The sequence below is a fragment of the Xyrauchen texanus genome, chromosome 26, assembly GCF_025860055.1.
Source record: "Xyrauchen texanus isolate HMW12.3.18 chromosome 26, RBS_HiC_50CHRs, whole genome shotgun sequence".
Taxonomy (NCBI): domain Eukaryota; kingdom Metazoa; phylum Chordata; class Actinopteri; order Cypriniformes; family Catostomidae; genus Xyrauchen; species Xyrauchen texanus.
In genome coordinates this window covers 41,136,647-41,154,364 of record NC_068301.1, presented here as the reverse complement: position 1 = coordinate 41,154,364, position 17,718 = coordinate 41,136,647, and the positions used below count along the sequence as shown (strand labels likewise).

General features: G+C 39.4%; 3 protein-coding genes across 3 annotated transcripts in view; all 3 read right to left on the bottom strand.

Moving 5' to 3' along the window:
* LOC127620065 (uncharacterized) overlaps nucleotides 1–17,718 on the bottom strand; it is a 79,469-nt gene that overhangs the window by 27,257 nt on the left and 34,494 nt on the right. The gene's annotated exons all lie outside the window — the stretch shown is intronic.
* LOC127619686 (extracellular calcium-sensing receptor-like) lies at nucleotides 1,489–6,545 on the bottom strand. The gene is made up of 5 exons (XM_052092637.1): nucleotides 6,450–6,545; nucleotides 6,056–6,063; nucleotides 4,219–4,405; nucleotides 3,309–3,432; nucleotides 1,489–2,402 (listed from the first exon to the last, which is right to left on the bottom strand). Exons 1-5 carry the CDS (start codon nucleotides 6,543–6,545, stop codon nucleotides 1,489–1,491), a joined length of 1,329 nt encoding a protein of 442 aa, XP_051948597.1.
* On the bottom strand, nucleotides 7,060–7,729 carry LOC127619685 (N-lysine methyltransferase KMT5A-A-like). The gene is made up of 2 exons (XM_052092636.1): nucleotides 7,591–7,729; nucleotides 7,060–7,469 (listed from the first exon to the last, which is right to left on the bottom strand). Exons 1-2 carry the CDS (start codon nucleotides 7,727–7,729, stop codon nucleotides 7,060–7,062), a joined length of 549 nt encoding a protein of 182 aa, XP_051948596.1.

Genomic DNA, 17,718 nt, shown 5'->3' with positions numbered 1-17,718 from the left:
AGTTCTTGGATGTTTTGTTATGTTCTGTGCTAGGTTCCCTGTGTTTTTCTTTTATTCTGAGTTTTCTTGTTTATTTTAATAAAGCTGCACTTAGATCCTCATTCTTTGCCTGCATGCCTCGTCCATATCACTGAGCAATTCATTAGAAAAAACTGTACACCTACTCATTATTTAATCAGCCAAATCATTTGGCAGCAGTGCAATGCATAAAATCATGCAGATATGCATCAGGAGTTTCAAATAATTTTCACATCAACCATCAGAATGGAGAATTTTTTGTTTGATCTCAGTTATTTCGACTGTGGCATGATTGTTGGTACCAGACGGGCTGGTTTGATTATTTCTGTAACTGCTGATCTCCTGGGATTTTTATGCACAACAGTCTCTAGAGTTTACCCAGAATGGTGCTTAAAGTTCTGAGGACCGAAATGCCTTTTAGATGAGAAAGGTCAGAGAATGAGAACAGAGAATGGCCAGACTGGTTCAAGCTGGCAGAAAGGCTACGGTAACTCAGATAACCGCTCTGTATTACTGTAATAAGCATAACAGCTGCCTCAGAATGCACAACACTTCAAACCATGAGGCTGGTGGGCAACAACAGCAGAAGACCACATTGGGCACTTTATTAAGACCATAATCTTCCTAGTAAAGTGCTCATTGAATGTATATAAAGATGTGTGGCGCTTGGATTTTACAGGGTGCTGAGCTATATTGGATTTGTGGCCACTGATGGACTTCTGTTTTGTATTTTTGTACCTAAATGTTACATACTTCTGTAAAGGCCTAATTTAAACACTAAGAAGGGAATGCCTGGAAAAATGACAAAAGTATTGTTATTATTATTTTATCATATTCCTGTACATACTGTAATATTGTCCCTGTCATCAATATTTGTCATATTCTTTTATGATTGACCGATCATCGTTTTATTCATAATAAATCTACTTGTGGAGTAAAATATATACATATTTTATTTTATTTCTGCATCAAACGAATACAATAATATTTTCAGTCATGTAACACAATTTCTGATTTAAAATTTCTTTGCATTTAATTTAAATAATAAAGCACTCAAGTTGCCATATGTGCACATTTAATTAACAGGGTTTTCCAAAAAAATAAAATACAAAATGCTAAATACTAAATAAATAAATAACAAAAATCTAAACAATTAATGAACACTTATTAATGCATAACATACTGTATATTTGTATTTTATGTATTTTTCCCAACATATTTGCAGATAAAGCCAAAAATGAAGAAAAAACAACAACTGTAAAACACTAAATTGCATTAAAGTCACATAATATAATATCCAATATTACTGTAGGTAGTGTATATGTACAGCTCCAGTTATTGTGTCTCAGAAAGCTATAACATAATAAACTGGCAAAAAAAGGTGCCATCCATTTTCACAGAGTCATGTAATTCTGTAAAAAAGACACTAAAAAGAGTAAAACTGGAAAAAAATCAAAGTGAAAATGTATTTCAGGGGGCTTTTGAAGTAACTTTACCCATTAGGTGTTTTTTGGTATTTTGCTCTGGCCTAAAAATAATAATGAAACACTTAGGAGCAAAAATACAGAAAATCAAGCCAAAACTTGAGGCTAAAATTGCAAATATCTCCACAGCTACAGTAAATTTTCCTGGAGAACTGACATAAGCAGGCACAAAAGTGATCCATACAGCAGAGAATATGAGCATACTGAATGTGATGAATTTAGCCTCATTGAAGTTATCTGGAAGCTTTCGGGCCAGAAAAGCTAAAACAAAGCAAAGGAAAGCTAGGAGGCCTATATAACCCAGTACGGCCCAAAAACCAATACCGGAGCCCAAGCTGCATTCTAGTACAATCTTTTCTTTGTAGTGTTGCATATTTTTGTATGGAAAAGGAGGGGATATTTTTAACCAAAGCACACAGATAACAACCTGCACAAGAGTGAAACCAAGAACAGTGAGTCTCTGTTGAGGAGGCCCAAACCATTTCATAACATTATTTCCAGGAAGTGTAGCCTTGAAGGCCATTAACACCACTAATGTTTTCCCTAGAACACAAGAGATACAGAGGACAAAAGTGATTCCAAACGCTGTGTGACGCAACATACAGGACCACTCAGTGGGTCGACCAATAAAAGTAAGTGAACAGAGAAAACACAGAGTCAGTGAGAAGAGCAGCAGGAAGCTCAGTTCTGAATTGTTGGCTCTAACTATTGGAGAAGTCCTGTTTTTGTAGAACACTAAAGCTATGATCAAAGCCACTGAAGAGCCAGCAATAGAGAAAGCAGCCAGGATGATTCCGAGGATCTCATCCCAGGACAGAAACTCCACTGGTTTAGGAAGGCACTTATCATTATCTTTATTGGGCCAGTACTCAGGTGGGCATTTGTGACAATCTGAAGAATCTGAAACAAGACAAATTTGTGTTTATCTCAACCATTTATGAACCACAGAAACAAAATGGTGTAATACAGGTTAAAAGAACACACTGTGTTTTAGAATGAGCAACTCAGTGGATAAAGTAATTTGTTTGGAGCATTATATACGGGACAAACTGATAAATTGCCTATTGTATCTATGATATGTAGGTTTGGGAATTGAGAACCAGTTCCATTACAATGAATAATCTACAATTAAACAAAAAATGAAATAATATACAACACATCTTTCCATCACATTTAGATTTACATTTATGCATTTGGCAGATAATTTTTTTTCCCAAAGCAAATAATTATGCATTCAAGGTATACATTTTTATACACTTTTTGGTTTGTTTTGTGGGAACTGAACCGATTATCATGGCTTTTATAGTGCCATGCTCTACCAGTTGAGTTACAGGAACCAATCATATTGTCTGATTTATCCAAAAGATCAGCTTATAAGTGTCATTCATTCATGAAAAGGACTTCACTGTTTGCACTGTATATTTGATGTTGCATGCAAACAATATTGAAGTCTACTCAAAAACACTCAGGACTGGTTCATTTTTATAAATCTGGCAAAACGACTAACAGATGAACTATGAGGTCTAAAACAGCTCAATCACTTACTGAATCAGTTGGCTACTTAATAAACATCTAAAGATATGTTATTGTAAAAAATATTGTAGTACTGTTTTTATTAAGCATTTTTGTTTAGAATACTGTATATAACAAAATATAGTGAATGGTATAATATAGTAGTTCGGATCAATTATATTTTGCTTCCTCGAGAGTATTATCATTTAAGTGGAATCAGAATCAGAAGTTTAATAAAGTTTACGATTCTCATCCCTAATAATGTGATACATAAGAATATGTAAAATACATTACCTGTCTCATTGCTGATCTCTCCTTCAGCACAGTTAATGCAGTCATAACAGCAGACAGGTTTTCCTTTTTTTACAGCTTTCCTAGTGCCTGGGTCACAGCTCGCACTGCACACAGACGCAGGCACCTGGAAGTGACAGATATTCACAATCACATAGAATAGATCAAAACCTTATATATACTGAAAAAACCCACAATTGTTACCTCAATGATCTACAGTATTTCTACTTGATCTAACCTATAAAAATTAATTTAGTTGAATCTGATGGGCTGTTTTATTCATATTCAAAATAATGTTTAACTCAATAAAACCAGTTAATTTAGATGTTACACTTTTTTTACACTCACTGAGTACTTTATTAGGAAGACCTGTACACCTACTTATTTATGAGATTATCTAATCAGTCAATCGTGTGGCAGCAGTGCAATACAAAAAATCATGCACATACGGATCAGGATCTTCAGTTAATGTTCACATCAACCAACAGAATGGGGAACAAATGTGATCTCAGAGATTTCGACCATTGCATGATTGTTGGTGCCAGTTGGGCTGGTTTGAGTACTTCTGTAACTGCTGATATTCTGGGATTTTAAAGCACAAACATCTCTAGAGTTTAGCAAAACTAAGATGAATAGTTTGATGGATTCTGCAATATACTTAGGCATATGATGCTTTTGGGAAACGAGGCCCAGGCTGGTTCAAGCTGACAGAAAGGCTACAGTAATTCAGATAACAAGTCTGTACAATTGTGGTGAGCAGAATAGCATCTCAGAATGCAAAACATGTCAAACCTTGAGGCAGATAGGCTACAACAGCAGAAGAGCACATTAGGCACTTTATAAAGACCATAGTGTTTCTAATATAGTGCTCAGTAAAAGTAGGTTACTTGATGAAACAAGTTTTACAGTATACCTTTTCACTGCCATCGTTCCAAATGACAGCTCTGCTCAGACTGAACTCTTGGCCTTTAGGCTGGGATGCATCATAGAGACCCACTGTTACAAATTTAATTGAACCATCTTTCTGAGGCTGCCAGTTCACAAGTTCATAGATGGCCACAGGATCCCCATTGGCATCAAATGAAACTGAATAATTATTTCTAGTGAGGTTGATCCGGGCGTTGGAATCAACGTATACGTTGATGTCGTCAACGCATACGTTGATGTCGTCAACGTATACGTTGCTGTGTTCGTTTCTGGCTCATTTCGTCCACATTTCTTTGTTTTCCCACCAAATGCTTATTGCCCTACGTCTGTCACCTGTTTAGTCTCCCGTATGATGTATTATTATAAGTTTTTTCATAATTTCAAAATTTCAAGTAAAATCTCATCATATACGTGGAACATAGTCTACACAAACGCTGCTTTGCCCACTACTCGTATTTTCCGGGAGACTAAAAGTTGTGCATGCTTTCACGTTGTTTGATATACTGTTAGTCTCTAATAACTGGAAATTGAGGAAACATTTTTTCATGTTTTCTCATATCACCTCAACGCAGTGCAGCGTATATGCTTCGGCCTCTTTTTTAAGACAATGTTTTCGGATTAAAGTGTGGCTTCCCTCTCATTTTCCCTTTCAACACATTAATCTGTGAACTTGTGCACCGCTGTGACAAAAAATGGCCTGCGCGATTTTGACCACTGAACGTGCAGCATATATGTTTCACAATTATTGCAACCATACTTTTTCAGTTTCTTTTCAGTTTTTATGCAAAAGACATGTTATTTTTTCATGTTAACTACACATTGTGTCTCAAGTACCAGTATTTGTGTGTAAAAATTGTGAAAAATTTTAAGTTTTTTCCAGGTTAGTAATTCTAAGTGGATAAACAACCAGGCCCTGCTTTGAAGTCACAAAGGCTTCTGCTTTCTCAGAATGTGTTACTACAAATATGTCTGTAATTCTGTAATACCTCAAGCTTTCTGTCTGCTTTCTGCATCATATTAAAAGTGACTATTGTATTTCACAATAATGCACGGTTGAGAGGGAACACAGTGCCCTGTACTGCTAGGTATATGGAATTTCAAATATAATAACAAGTGCTAAGGTGCATACTTACTGCCCATTGTTTTTATTCTTTATTTTATTTTAAAAGGGACAATGCAAATTTCTTTATTAGTCTTCAGATAATCTCCAGATTAGCATTTTCATAATTTTCAGCATACTGATCTTGACCAAAGTGTAAAATCACATGTATTTGTGTGTGGATAAACAACCAGGGCCTGCAAACATATGAATGTCCACAGGATGGCAATGTGGGTCTACAATCCAAAAACACCATGGAGGGAGTGGGGGGATGTTTTGAATTAGCATTTCCATTATCTCTCTCTCTGTGTGTGTGTGTGTGAGATAGAGATTGAGTTGGTCGGGGACAGGGCTCCAAATACAGCCTGGGTGTACAAAAACACGAAATTTGTTGAAAGGTTAGTATTGTATTTCAAAGATTTAATGAATAAACAAGTTTGAACTCTAAAAAAATACTTTATTTTTAACCACATAAACAAGGAACATCTTTATGACAACAATATAGGAATGCACATGACATGTACATGCTTAAAATATTTTTTTCTTATCAACAATACAATAAGAAATCACAAACATGGATTCATTACATAAAATATTCTTTTAAAAAGTCTCCCAAAAAAGAAACAGTAATTTGGCCAGTCTCAATTCTCAGGGTGAATTCCTTACTGCCTCAGTATAAGGGAGGCCTGTGGAAGGTTTGTCCATCCAGGCGTTGATCACTGACCCAGACGGCTGATGCAGACAAAACTGTTCTATAAAGACAAATCATGAGGAGCATTAGCCGTACTGCAACATGGAATGACAAAGCAGTGAACACACCAGACAACTTGATTTGGCAGGTTAATCAAATGTGCAAGTAACATGCAGTGTACATATTCTTTCAGAGTGCAAAAGGTGTTTGTACCTGCTTAAGCAAGGCCATCAGGCCTCCCCCACTCTCTCACACACACACAGAGTCCATTGAAATGCTAATGGGTTGGGTGACTGCCAGCTCTCTCACACACACACAGAGTCCATTGAAATGCTAATGAGTTGGGTGCCTGCCTTAAAAATGAAGTTTATAATCGTCTCAGTGCTCTCTGTATATGTGTGATACTCACTCTCATTCTTGGACATACCTGCCCGTATGCCGTCCAGAGGATGAAGTCCCTACAATCATCAAAGAGAACTTTGTCCTTGATGTGGAGGCTGGTGGAAGTAATGGTGTGCTTCATGGACCTCAAAGAGAGAGAAAGACCTGTTTATAGTTACATGATGTGTTTGTTACGTTACACAGAGCTGACCACATACAATAACATAATGTAAAGCACTTTGAATTACTATAGTGTATAAAATGTGCTAGAAATAAAAGTACCTTGCCTTTCAATTAACCTTGCCTGCTTGTCCTTTTGGAAACAAACATGGATAAAATATGTGAAGAAAAAGTGACACTGTGCATGGAAATGAAGAAGCACAACTCATTACATTTGTATCTAATAATGATATACAATAAATAAATTAATGTCAGTGACAATATACAAAAGATGTTCTGAAATGTTTTTTATATCTATGTTTGTGATGCACAAATAAAAAGTAAATTGTTGATATCAACATATTAACAGTCCCCCTTTGTTCACTGAGCTGGAATGGTCTGGTTTTCACACACTCACTCACTGTGAAGATTCAATCTGTTCCTCAAAGTTCACTTCACCTCCACATGTCTGGTGAAGACCTTTGGACCAGGCCTACTCAATCATCCAGCCAGTCAAGGTCCAGGCCCTCTCCACGGAAGGACTTCCTCTTTACTCCATAGTCAAACCGTAGTTCGACACCCACACTGATGTCCTGCAGTGCCCTGAAGAGGATGATGTCCTTGTCCTGCCCATTCACATGCAACCTGCAGTGAAAGGGCTTCAGGTTGGGGGCTTTTGTGGAGTGGTTGATCCTCCTGCCAACGGTGTCTGTACCAGGGTGGCACTCGCAAGGAAAGGTCTGGGCGTCGATGCACAGGTCTCTCTCTCCAGCTTTGAAGAAGAACAGGTACCCGGCCTCGTCACGCAGGCCCTGCAACATCACCCTCCCTTCTGCAGCTGGGATGACCCTGCCGTGGTAGTCGCAGACGATGTCGTCTTTGGAAAAAGTGCGTGTTGCTACGACTCCTAAAATAAAAAGAACATTACATTTTTGAGTTAATGAATAAACATTACATGTAGACTAAAATGTACATTTTACATTATTGTTTTTTTCTGCCCTTACAAGACAAATGAAAGGTTTTCTTACCTAAACCTTGCTTGGCACCAAAGTCTTTGATGGCCAATCCCGACCAGTTCTGCTCAGACACGCAGTGAAGGATGAACTTGTCATCTTCAACTGCTCCCTTCGAAGGTGGTGTCCACAGCCGTTCGATGTCCTCCGGCATTTTATTCAGTAAAATAACCTGTTCTTGTTGACATAATTTTTTTTATTGTTCATTGTGCTTTGTTGTAAATAAATAATAAAATGTCCCTTAATCCAATGTTCAATTGCATTCTTTTCATTAATTTATTCCAAAAAAGATATAAAACAGTGACTACAGGATATGGGCCAGTGGTTGAGTGTATTATTTGGCCCACATGTGTAAATTCAGATATTTTATAATTGATAATATTTTCATAAACACAGCTGTTTCCCCTATTCCTGTTTGCAGCATGGGTTTATTCCTCTCTATCAACAAGGTTTAATTAATAATAATTTTAATTTTGTTCACTTGTTCAAGAGCAGTCAAAACTAAATTCCAAGTGTGCGAATTGTGAGTAACTAGGTAAAAGGACAGATATAGAAAATCATTTGCGTGAAAATAGATTTACCCTCATGAACCATCAAGTGTGAGTGGGTGTGCGCGCGCTGTGCGCGTCCCCTTAAATAGACTGTCGTTAAAAAAAAATCGGCTAAAATAAAACAGTCAAAACTAAATTACAAGTGTGCGAATTGTGAGTAACTAGGTAAACGGACAGATATAGAAAATCATTTTCGTGAAAATAGATTTACCCTCATGAACCATCAAGTGTGAGTGGGTGTGCGCCCGCTGTGCGCGTCCCCTTAAATAGACTGTCGTTAAAAAAAAATCGGCTAAAATAAAACAGTCAAAACTAAATTACAAGTGTGCGAATTGTGAGTAACTAGGTAAACGGACAGATATAGAAAATCATTTTCGTGAAAATAGATTTACCCTCATGAACTTGTGATCACACCCATATAATAAGATTTAATATTTATTTAATATTTACAAAAAAAAAAGAAGCTCAACTCTTCTCCACAAATATTTACAACAATTCCAAAATATTAATTTTTATAAAAATAAAAAAAATCAGTCATCCTCGTCTTCGTCGTCTGCAAAGTACTGAAGATAAATAAAAATCAAACGAATAATTAACACCAGAATTGCAACTATAGAGTTTGACAGCCTACATCAAATATATCCATTACCTCAGAATCGTCAACATTTGCTCCTTGGTGGAGGAGAATGGGGTTGTTCGGTGGAGGTGGTGGAGGAGGAAGACGAGGAAGAGGAGGAGGAGGAGGAGGAGGAGGAATATTACCTCCTGCGATCTCCTCCGATGACGACGTGTGCTCGCTGTCCTGCATACAATACAACAACGGTAATCTCTGTCTAAAACAGATGCACTGTTTAATGTTTAAAGTGTACTCACAGTTCGACTGATAACACAAGTCGTTGCCTTGGGGAAGAAGAAAAAACACGAAAAAAATAAATGAAATGTGAATTATTAGTTTTAATTTGTTATTTATCAAGCATTTTCTATCAATATGATTTCTACTTACCAAACTACCACTTCCACAGGAAGTGTTTACCCCACTGTCAGTGGACCCTCTGTTCCCCATCTTGTCTTCTGAGGAGACAAAGTCGTTGTGAGCATTTCTTAAAAATAAAATCTTTACATTCATGCGACATTTGTGTTTAATTATAAACACAAAACTGGAAATCTGCTCCCAAACGTTTAATACAATTAATTTAATACACCACTGCCTAATACATAATGTCAGTAATTCAGTCAAATCACAAGCTTTCTGATGAACACAGCGATGTGAACAACAGATGAAGCAAGTTGACGAAAGCATTTATGGCAAGTACCAATACATATACATATATATATATAATGTCCTAAAGTTTTTATTTTATTTATTTATGGTTTAACTTCATTTTTTTCTTTTATTAGGATGCGCGCAGACTGACATGAAGGATCGTTAGTGAAGTACATTTAGTGAAGTGAAGTGCTATTACCTTAATGGAATAGGACTCCGGTTCTATTTTGTGGGTTTTCGGAACCGGGGCCATGATTGAGAGGGACGGCCGGGGGCATTCGTATTGAGCCGCTAGAGGTGAAATTCTTGGACCGGCGCAAGACGGACTAAAGCTAAAGCATTTGCCAAGAATGTTTTCATTAATCAAGAACGAAAGTCGGAGGTTCGAAGATCGATCAGATACCGTCGTAGTTCCGACCAGAACGATGCCGACCAGCGATCCGGGCGGCGTTATTCCCATGACCCGCCGGGCAGCGTGCGGGAAACCACGAGTCTTTGGGTTCCGGGGGGAGTATGGTTGCAAAGCTGAAACTTAAAGGAATTGACGGAAGGGCACCACCAGGAGTGGAGCCTGCGGCTTAATTTGACTCAACACGGGAAACCTCACCCGGCCCGGACACGGAAAGGATTGACAGATTGATAGCTCTTTCTCGATTCTGTGGGTGGTGGTGCATGGCCGTTCTTAGTTGGTGGAGCGATTTGTCTGGTTAATTCCGATAACGAACGAGACTCCGGCATGCTAAATAGTTATACGGCCCCGTGCGGTCGGTGTCCAACTTCTTAGAGGGACAAGTTGTCCGGGGCTGCACGCGCGCCACAATGGGTGGATCAGCGTGTGTCTACCCTGCGCCGAGAGGGACTGGGGGTTGCAACTATTGCAACTATTTCCCATCAACGAGGAATTCCCAGAGACGGGGAGGGCGTCGTTGGAAAGGTCTCGACGAGCCCCGTCGAACGAGACCGGCCTGGAGTCCGTGGTCGGTCCGGTTCGGGAGAGAGGTTCGGCGGAAGGGGCGTTTCACGGGGGGCCCCCCCTCACGGGGGACACTGCAGTGGTTCGAAGCAAAATCTCTGTAACTAACTCAAATTTCAAGCGTTCTTTCTGCTTTTTGTACCTATTAAAACGTTAGTATTGTACTTCACAATGTCAATAGTGATTAGGCTGTGTCTTGGTCAGAGAGGGAAAGAGAACAGCTCAAAGATGTGTGTTTAGGCCACTAGCACCCGGCACTGTGCAGTGGTTCGTAGCAAAACATCTCTAATTCAGCCCAATCATAAGCTATTTTCATGTGTTTAGCATTAAAATAAAGCCCAGTATGAGTACTTTACTTATATACCAATTATTTGGCTGTAGCTTGTTCCTGCCATCACTGAGAGCTTGTCCAATGGACCATGTTTTGCTTTGATTTGATGGATGTGATGGCGTGGTGAACTTCTGGTAACAGATTACCAGAATTCAACTTGGAATCTCCTATTAAAATGATTGTCTTTCCATCAGTTTTTATCCAACAGCCATGTTTTGCACATCTATTTAAAGCTCAGAATGTGTAGTTTAACGTGTGCCCAATACATTTTCTCTCTCCTTCAGGGAGTTCAAATTACAGGGCAAAGATCATAAAGCCAAAGTTGAGGCACCCAGGCCGAGAGGTCAGAATGGGTTCGAAGCAAAATCTCTGTAACTAACTCAAATTTCAAGCGTTCTTTCTGCTTTTTGTACCTATTAAAAGGTTAGTATTGTACTTCACAATGCCAATAGTGATTAGGCTGTGTCTTGGTCAGAGAGGGAAAGAGAACAGCTCAAAGATGTGTGTTTAGGCCACTAGCACCGGCACTGTGCAGTGGTTCAGTAGCAAAACATCTCTAATTCAGCCCAATCATAAGCTATTTTCATGTGTTTAGCATTAAAATAAAGCCCAGTATGAGTACTTTACTTATATACCAATTATTTGGCTGTAGCTTGTTCCTGCCATCACTGAGAGCTTGTCCAATGGACCTTGTTTTGCTTTGATGTGATGGATGTGATGGCGTGGTGAACTTTTGGTAACAGATTACCAGAATTCAACTTGGAATCTCCTATTAAAATGATTGTCTTTCCATCAGTTTTTATCCAACAGCCATGTTTTGCACATCTATTTAAAGCTCAGAATGTGTAGTTTAACGTGTGCCCAATACATTTTCTCTCTCTCCTTCAGGGAGTTCAAATTACAGGGCAAAGATCATAAAGCCAAAGTTGAGGCACCCAGGCCCGAGAGGTCAGAATGGGTTCGAAGCAAAATCTCTGTAACTAACTCAAATTTCAAGCGTTCTTTCTGCTTTTGTACCTATTAAAAGGTTAGTATTGTACTTCACAATGCCAATAGTGATTAGGCTGTGTCTTGGTCAGAGAGGGAAAGAGAACAGCACAAAGATGTGTGTTTAGGCCACTAGCACCCGGCACTGTGCAGTGGTTCGTAGCAAAACATCTCTAATTCAGCCCAATCATAAGCTATTTTCATGTGTTTAGCATTAAAATAAAGCCCAGTATGAGTACTTTACTTATATACCAATTATTTGGCTGTAGCTTGTTCCTGCCATCACTGAGAGCTTGTCCAATGGACCATGTTTTGCTTTGATTTGATGGATGTGATGGCGTGGTGAACTTCTGGTAACAGATTACCAGAATTCAACTTGGAATCTCCTATTAAAATGATTGTCTTTCCATCAGTTTTTATCCAACAGCCATGTTTTGCACATCTATTTAAAGCTCAGAATGTGTAGTTTAACGTGTGCCCAATACATTTCTCTCTCTCCTTCAGGGAGTTCAAATTACAGGGCAAAGATCATAAAGCCAAAGTTGAGGCACCCAGGCCCGAGAGGTCAGAATGGGTTCGAAGCAAAATCTCTGTAACTAACTCAAATTTCAAGCGTTCTTTCTGCTTTTTGTACCTATTAAAAGGTTAGTATTGTACTTCACAATGCCAATAGTGATTAGGCTGTGTCTTGGTCAGAGAGGGAAAGAGAACAGCACAAAGATGTGTGTTTAGGCCACTAGCACCCGGCACTGTGCAGTGGTTCAGTAGCAAAACATCTCTAATTCAGCCCAATCATAAGCTATTTTCATGTGTTTAGCATTAAAATAAAGCCCAGTATGAGTACTTTACTTATATACCAATTATTTGGCTGTAGCTTGTTCCTGCCATCACTGAGAGCTTGTCCAATGGACCTTGTTTTGCTTTGATTTGATGGATGTGATGGCGTGGTGAACTTCTGGGAACAGATTACCAGAATTCAACTTGGAATCTCCTATTAAAATGATTGTCTTTCCATCAGTTTTTATCCAACAGCCATGTTTTGCACATCTATTTAAAGCTCAGAATGTGTAGTTTAACGTGTGCCCAATACATTTTCTCTCTCTCCTTCAGGGAGTTCAAATTACAGGGCAAAGATCATAAAGCCAAAGTTGAGGCACCCAGGCCCGAGAGGTCAGAATGGGTTCGAAGCAAAATCTCTGTAACTAACTCAAATTTCAAGCGTTCTTTCTGCTTTTTGTACCTATTAAAACGTTAGTATTGTACTTCACAATGCCAATAGTGATTAGGCTGTGTCTTGGTCAGAGAGGGAAAGAGAACAGCACAAAGATGTGTGTTTAGGCCACTAGCACCCGGCACTGTGCAGTGGTTCGTAGCAAAACATCTCTAATTCAGCCCAATCATAAGCTATTTTCATGTGTTTAGCATTAAAATAAAGCCCAGTATGAGTACTTTACTTATATACCAATTATTTGGCTGTAGCTTGTTCCTGCCATCACTGAGAGCTTGTCCAATGGACCATGTTTTGCTTTGATTTGATGGATGTGATGGCGTCCATCACATCCATCAAATCGGAATCTCCTATTAAAATGATTGTCTTTCCATCAGTTTTTATCCAACAGCCATGTTTTGCACATCTATTTAAAGCTCAGAATGTGTAGTTTAACGTGTGCCCAATACATTTTCTCTCTCTCCTTCAGGGAGTTCAAATTACAGGGCAAAAGATCATAAAGCCAAAGTTGAGGCACCCAGGCCCGAGAGGTCAGAATGGGTTCAAGCAAAATCTCTGTAACTAACTCAAATTTCAAGCTGTTCTTTCTGCTTTTTGTACCTATTAAAAGGTTAGTATTGTACTTCACAATGCCAATAGTGATTAGGCTGTGTCTTGGTCAGAGAGGGAAAGAGAACAGCACAAAGATGTGTGTTTAGGCCACTAGCACCCGGCACTGTGCAGTGGTTCGTAGCAAAACATCTCTAATTCAGCCCAATCATAAGCTATTTTCATGTGTTTAGCATTAAAATAAAGCCCAGTATGAGTACTTTACTTATATACCAATTATTTGGCTGTAGCTTGTTCCTGCCATCACTGAGAGCTTGTCCAATGGACCATGTTTTGCTTTGATTTGATGGATGTGATGGCGCGGTAACTTCTGGAACAGATTACCAGAATTCAACTTGGAATCTCCTATTAAAATGATTGTCTTTCCATCAGTTTTTATCCAACAGCCATGTTTTGCACATCTATTTAAAGCTCAGAATGTGTAGTTTAACGTGTGCCCAATACATTTTCTCTCTCCTTCAGGGAGTTCAAATTACAGGGCAAAAGATCATAAAGCCAAAGTTGAGGCACCCAGGCCCGAGAGGTCAGAATGGGTTCGAAGCAAAATCTCTGTAACTAACTCAAATTTCAAGCCGTTCTTTCTGCTTTTTGTACCTATTAAAAGGTTAGTATTGTACTTCACAATGCCAATAGTGATTAGGCTGTGTCTTGGTCAGAGAGGGAAAGAGAACAGCACAAAGATGTGTGTTTAGGCCACTAGCACCCGGCACTGTGCAGTGGTTCAGTAGCAAAACATCTCTAATTCAGCCCAATCATAAGCTATTTTCATGTGTTTAGCATTAAAATAAAGCCCAGTATGAGTACTTTACTTATATACCAATTATTTGGCTGTAGCTTGTTCCTGCCATCACTGAGAGCTTGTCCAATGGACCATGTTTTGCTTTGATTTGATGGATGTGATGGCGTGGTGAACTTCTGGGAACAGATTACCAGAATTCAACTTGGAATGTCCTATTAAAATGATTGTCTTTCCATCAGTTTTTATCCAACAGCCATGTTTTGCACATCTATTTAAAGCTCAGAATGTGTAGTTTAACGTGTGCCCAATACATTTTCTCTCTCTCCTTCAGGGAGTTCAAATTACAGGGCAAAGATCATAAAGCCAAAGTTGAGGCACCCAGGCCCGAGAGGTCAGAATGGGTTCGAAGCAAAATCTCTGTAACTAACTCAAATTTCAAGCGTTCTTTCTGCTTTTTGTACCTATTAAAAGGTTAGTATTGTACTTCACAATGCCAATAGTGATTAGGCTGTGTCTTGGTCAGAGAGGGAAAGAGAACAGCTCAAAGATGTGTGTTTAGGCCACTAGCACCGGCACTGTGCAGTGGTTCGTGAGCAAAACATCTCTAATTCAGCCCAATCATAAGCTATTTTCATGTGTTTAGCATTAAAATAAAGCCCAGTATGAGTACTTTACTTATATACCAATTATTTGGCTGTAGCTTGTTCCTGCCATCACTGAGAGCTTGTCCAATGGACCATGTTTTGCTTTGATTTGATGGATGTGATGGCGTGGTGAACTTCTGGTAACAGATTACCAGAATTCAACTTGGAATCTCCTATTAAAATGATTGTCTTTCCATCAGTTTTTATCCAACAGCCATGTTTTGCACATCTATTTAAAGCTCAGAATGTGTAGTTTAACGTGTGCCCAATACATTTTCTCTCTCTCCTTCAGGGAGTTCAAATTACAGGGCAAAAGATCATAAAGCCAAAGTTGAGGCACCCAGGCCGAGAGGTCAGAATGGGTTCAAGCAAAATCTCTGTAACTAACTCAAATTTCAAGCGTTCTTTCTGCTTTTGTACCTATTAAAAGGTTAGTATTGTACTTCACAATGCCAATAGTGATTAGGCTGTGTCTTGGTCAGAGAGGGAAAGAGAACAGCTCAAAGATGTGTGTTTAGGCCACTAACACCGGCACTGTGCAGTGGTTCGTAGCAAAACATCTCTAATTCAGCCCAATCATAAGCTATTTTCATGTGTTTAGCATTAAGATCCTATTAGATCTAATTTTAGCCCTGAATCTCCTCTTTCCATCAAGCCCACACACATTAATCTAGCCAAAAGATACAGCTACTAATAATCATTACAGTACAGCCAATTAAGGGGGTTTTCTGAGCGCGCCGATATTTAGTCCAACTATTAACCAGGCTGTTCAGTGCAGGAGACTCAGATCTTCAGTTGTGCTACATCAAATTGTAGCCCTGAATCTCCTCTTTCCATCAAGCCCACACACATTAATCTAGCCAAAAAGATACAGCTACTAATAATCATTACAGTACAGCCAATTAAGGGTGTTTTCTGAGCGCGCCGATATTTAGTCCAACTATTAGCCAGGCTGTTCAGTGCAGGAGACTCAGATCTTCAGTTGTGCTACATCAAATTGTAGCCCTGAATCTCCTCTTTCCATCAAGCCCACACACATTAATCTAGCCAAAAGATACAGCTACTAATAATCATTACAGTACAGCCAATTAAGGGTGTTTTCTGAGCGCGCCGATATTTAGTCCAACTATTAGCCAGGCTGTTCAGTGCAGGAGACTCAGATCTTCAGTTGTGCTACATCAAATTGTAGCACTGAATCTCCTCTTTCCATCAAGCCCACACACATTAATCTAGCCAAAAGATACAGCTACTAATAATCATTACAGTACAGCCAATTAAGGGTGTTTTCTGAGCTGCCGATATTTAGTCCAACTATTAGCCAGGCTGTTCAGTGCAGGAGACTCAGATCTTCAGTTGTGCTACATCAAATTGTAGCACTGAATCTCCTCTTTCCATCAAGCCCACACACATTAATCTAGCCAAAAGATACAGCTACTAATAATCATTACAGTACAGCCAATTAAGGGTGTTTTCTGAGCGCCCGATATTTAGTCCAACTATTAGCCAGGCTGTTCAGTGCAGGAGACTCAGATCTTCAGTTGTGCTACATCAAATTGTAGCACTGAATCTCCTCTTTCCATCAAGCCCACACACATTAATCTAGCCAAAAGATACAGCTACTAATAATCATTACAGTACAGCCAATTAAGGGTGTTTTCTGAGCGCCGATATTTAGTCCAACTATTAGCCAGGCTGTTCAGTGCAGGAGACTCAGATCTTCAGTTGTGCTACATCAAATTGTAGCACTGAATCTCCTCTTTCCATCAAGCCCACACACATTAATCTAGCCAAAAGATACAGCTACTAATAATCATTACAGTACAGCCAATTAAGGGTGTTTTCTGAGCTACCGATATTTAGTCCAACTATTAGCCAGGCTGTTCAGTGCAGGAGACTCAGATCTTCAGTTGTGCTACATCAAATTGTAGCACTGAATCTCCTCTTTCCATCAAGCCCACACACATTAATCTAGCCAAAAGATACAGCTACTAATAATCATTACAGTACAGCCAATTAAGGGTGTTTTCTGGCAGCCGATATGTAGTCCAAAAATGTACGGGCTGTACTGACTCGAAAACCCCTTATTTTAGTGTGGACGATACATAAGTGTGCAGTGTAGATTCAGTCCTTTCAGTAGACACCAATATCAACATGATAGAACGAACACACCAAGGCCAAGCTAGTGCGCTTGTGTGTCTATTGTGCACAATTATGGAAATGGCATGATTGGCACTTTGAGACTTTCGTGATATTCTGGCATCGTCGGAACCGGCCTGGGAAGACGAGAACAACCGTGCCCGAACCGACTTTCCAAAGTGAACGGAAACCGAGAAATTGTCAAAAACACATTGGGGTATATTCGCGCTGCATATGTGTAGCGGTCAACCTTAAAATATCAAAAGAATTATTAAAAATCAAAACAAGGTCCTGCGAACGAAGCGAAGGCATCCAGGTGACCGGGGGCGCTGGGGGCACCACGCCCAGCGTTCGATTGGCCAATCGAACGCAGTCAGGGGCTGAAATATGAGCCATGTACAGCAGTGAGGCGCTATTGGATGGGACGGACGCCAGTGGGCGGTGACGATTGCCGTTGGACCTTTGTACCCTTCGTTCGGCTGGCCCTCATTAACAACTCCCCGTTCGATTCAACGCCCCCGGGCGAGCGGTTTCAGACTTGCTGTGGGGCAATATGCAACATATACGTGGAATATTTAGGGTTGACCCCAATTTTTTTTTCAATATTAAAATTAATATTTTATCTGAATCGTGGACGTGAAATCATGCGCCAATCTGCAAAAATCAACTTGGAGTAGGATT

Excerpts from the sequence above, each read along its gene's own strand:
- LOC127619685 (XM_052092636.1), bottom strand. The coding sequence starts at position 7,729 with ATGCCGGAGGACATCGAACGGCTGTGGACACCACCTTCGAAGGGAGCA. Across the intron at positions 7,470-7,590 it reads TGGTGCCAAGCAAGGTTTAG|GAGTCGTAGCAACACGCACT; the intron begins GTAAGAAAACCT and ends TTTTTATTTTAG.
- LOC127619686 (XM_052092637.1), bottom strand. The coding sequence starts at position 6,545 with ATGAAGCACACCATTACTTCCACCAGCCTCCACATCAAGGACAAAGTT. Across the intron at positions 3,433-4,218 it reads GGAACGATGGCAGTGAAAAG|GTGCCTGCGTCTGTGTGCAG; the intron begins GTATACTGTAAA and ends TGTCACTTCCAG. Across the intron at positions 2,403-3,308 it reads AGAGATCAGCAATGAGACAG|ATTCTTCAGATTGTCACAAA; the intron begins GTAATGTATTTT and ends GTCTTGTTTCAG.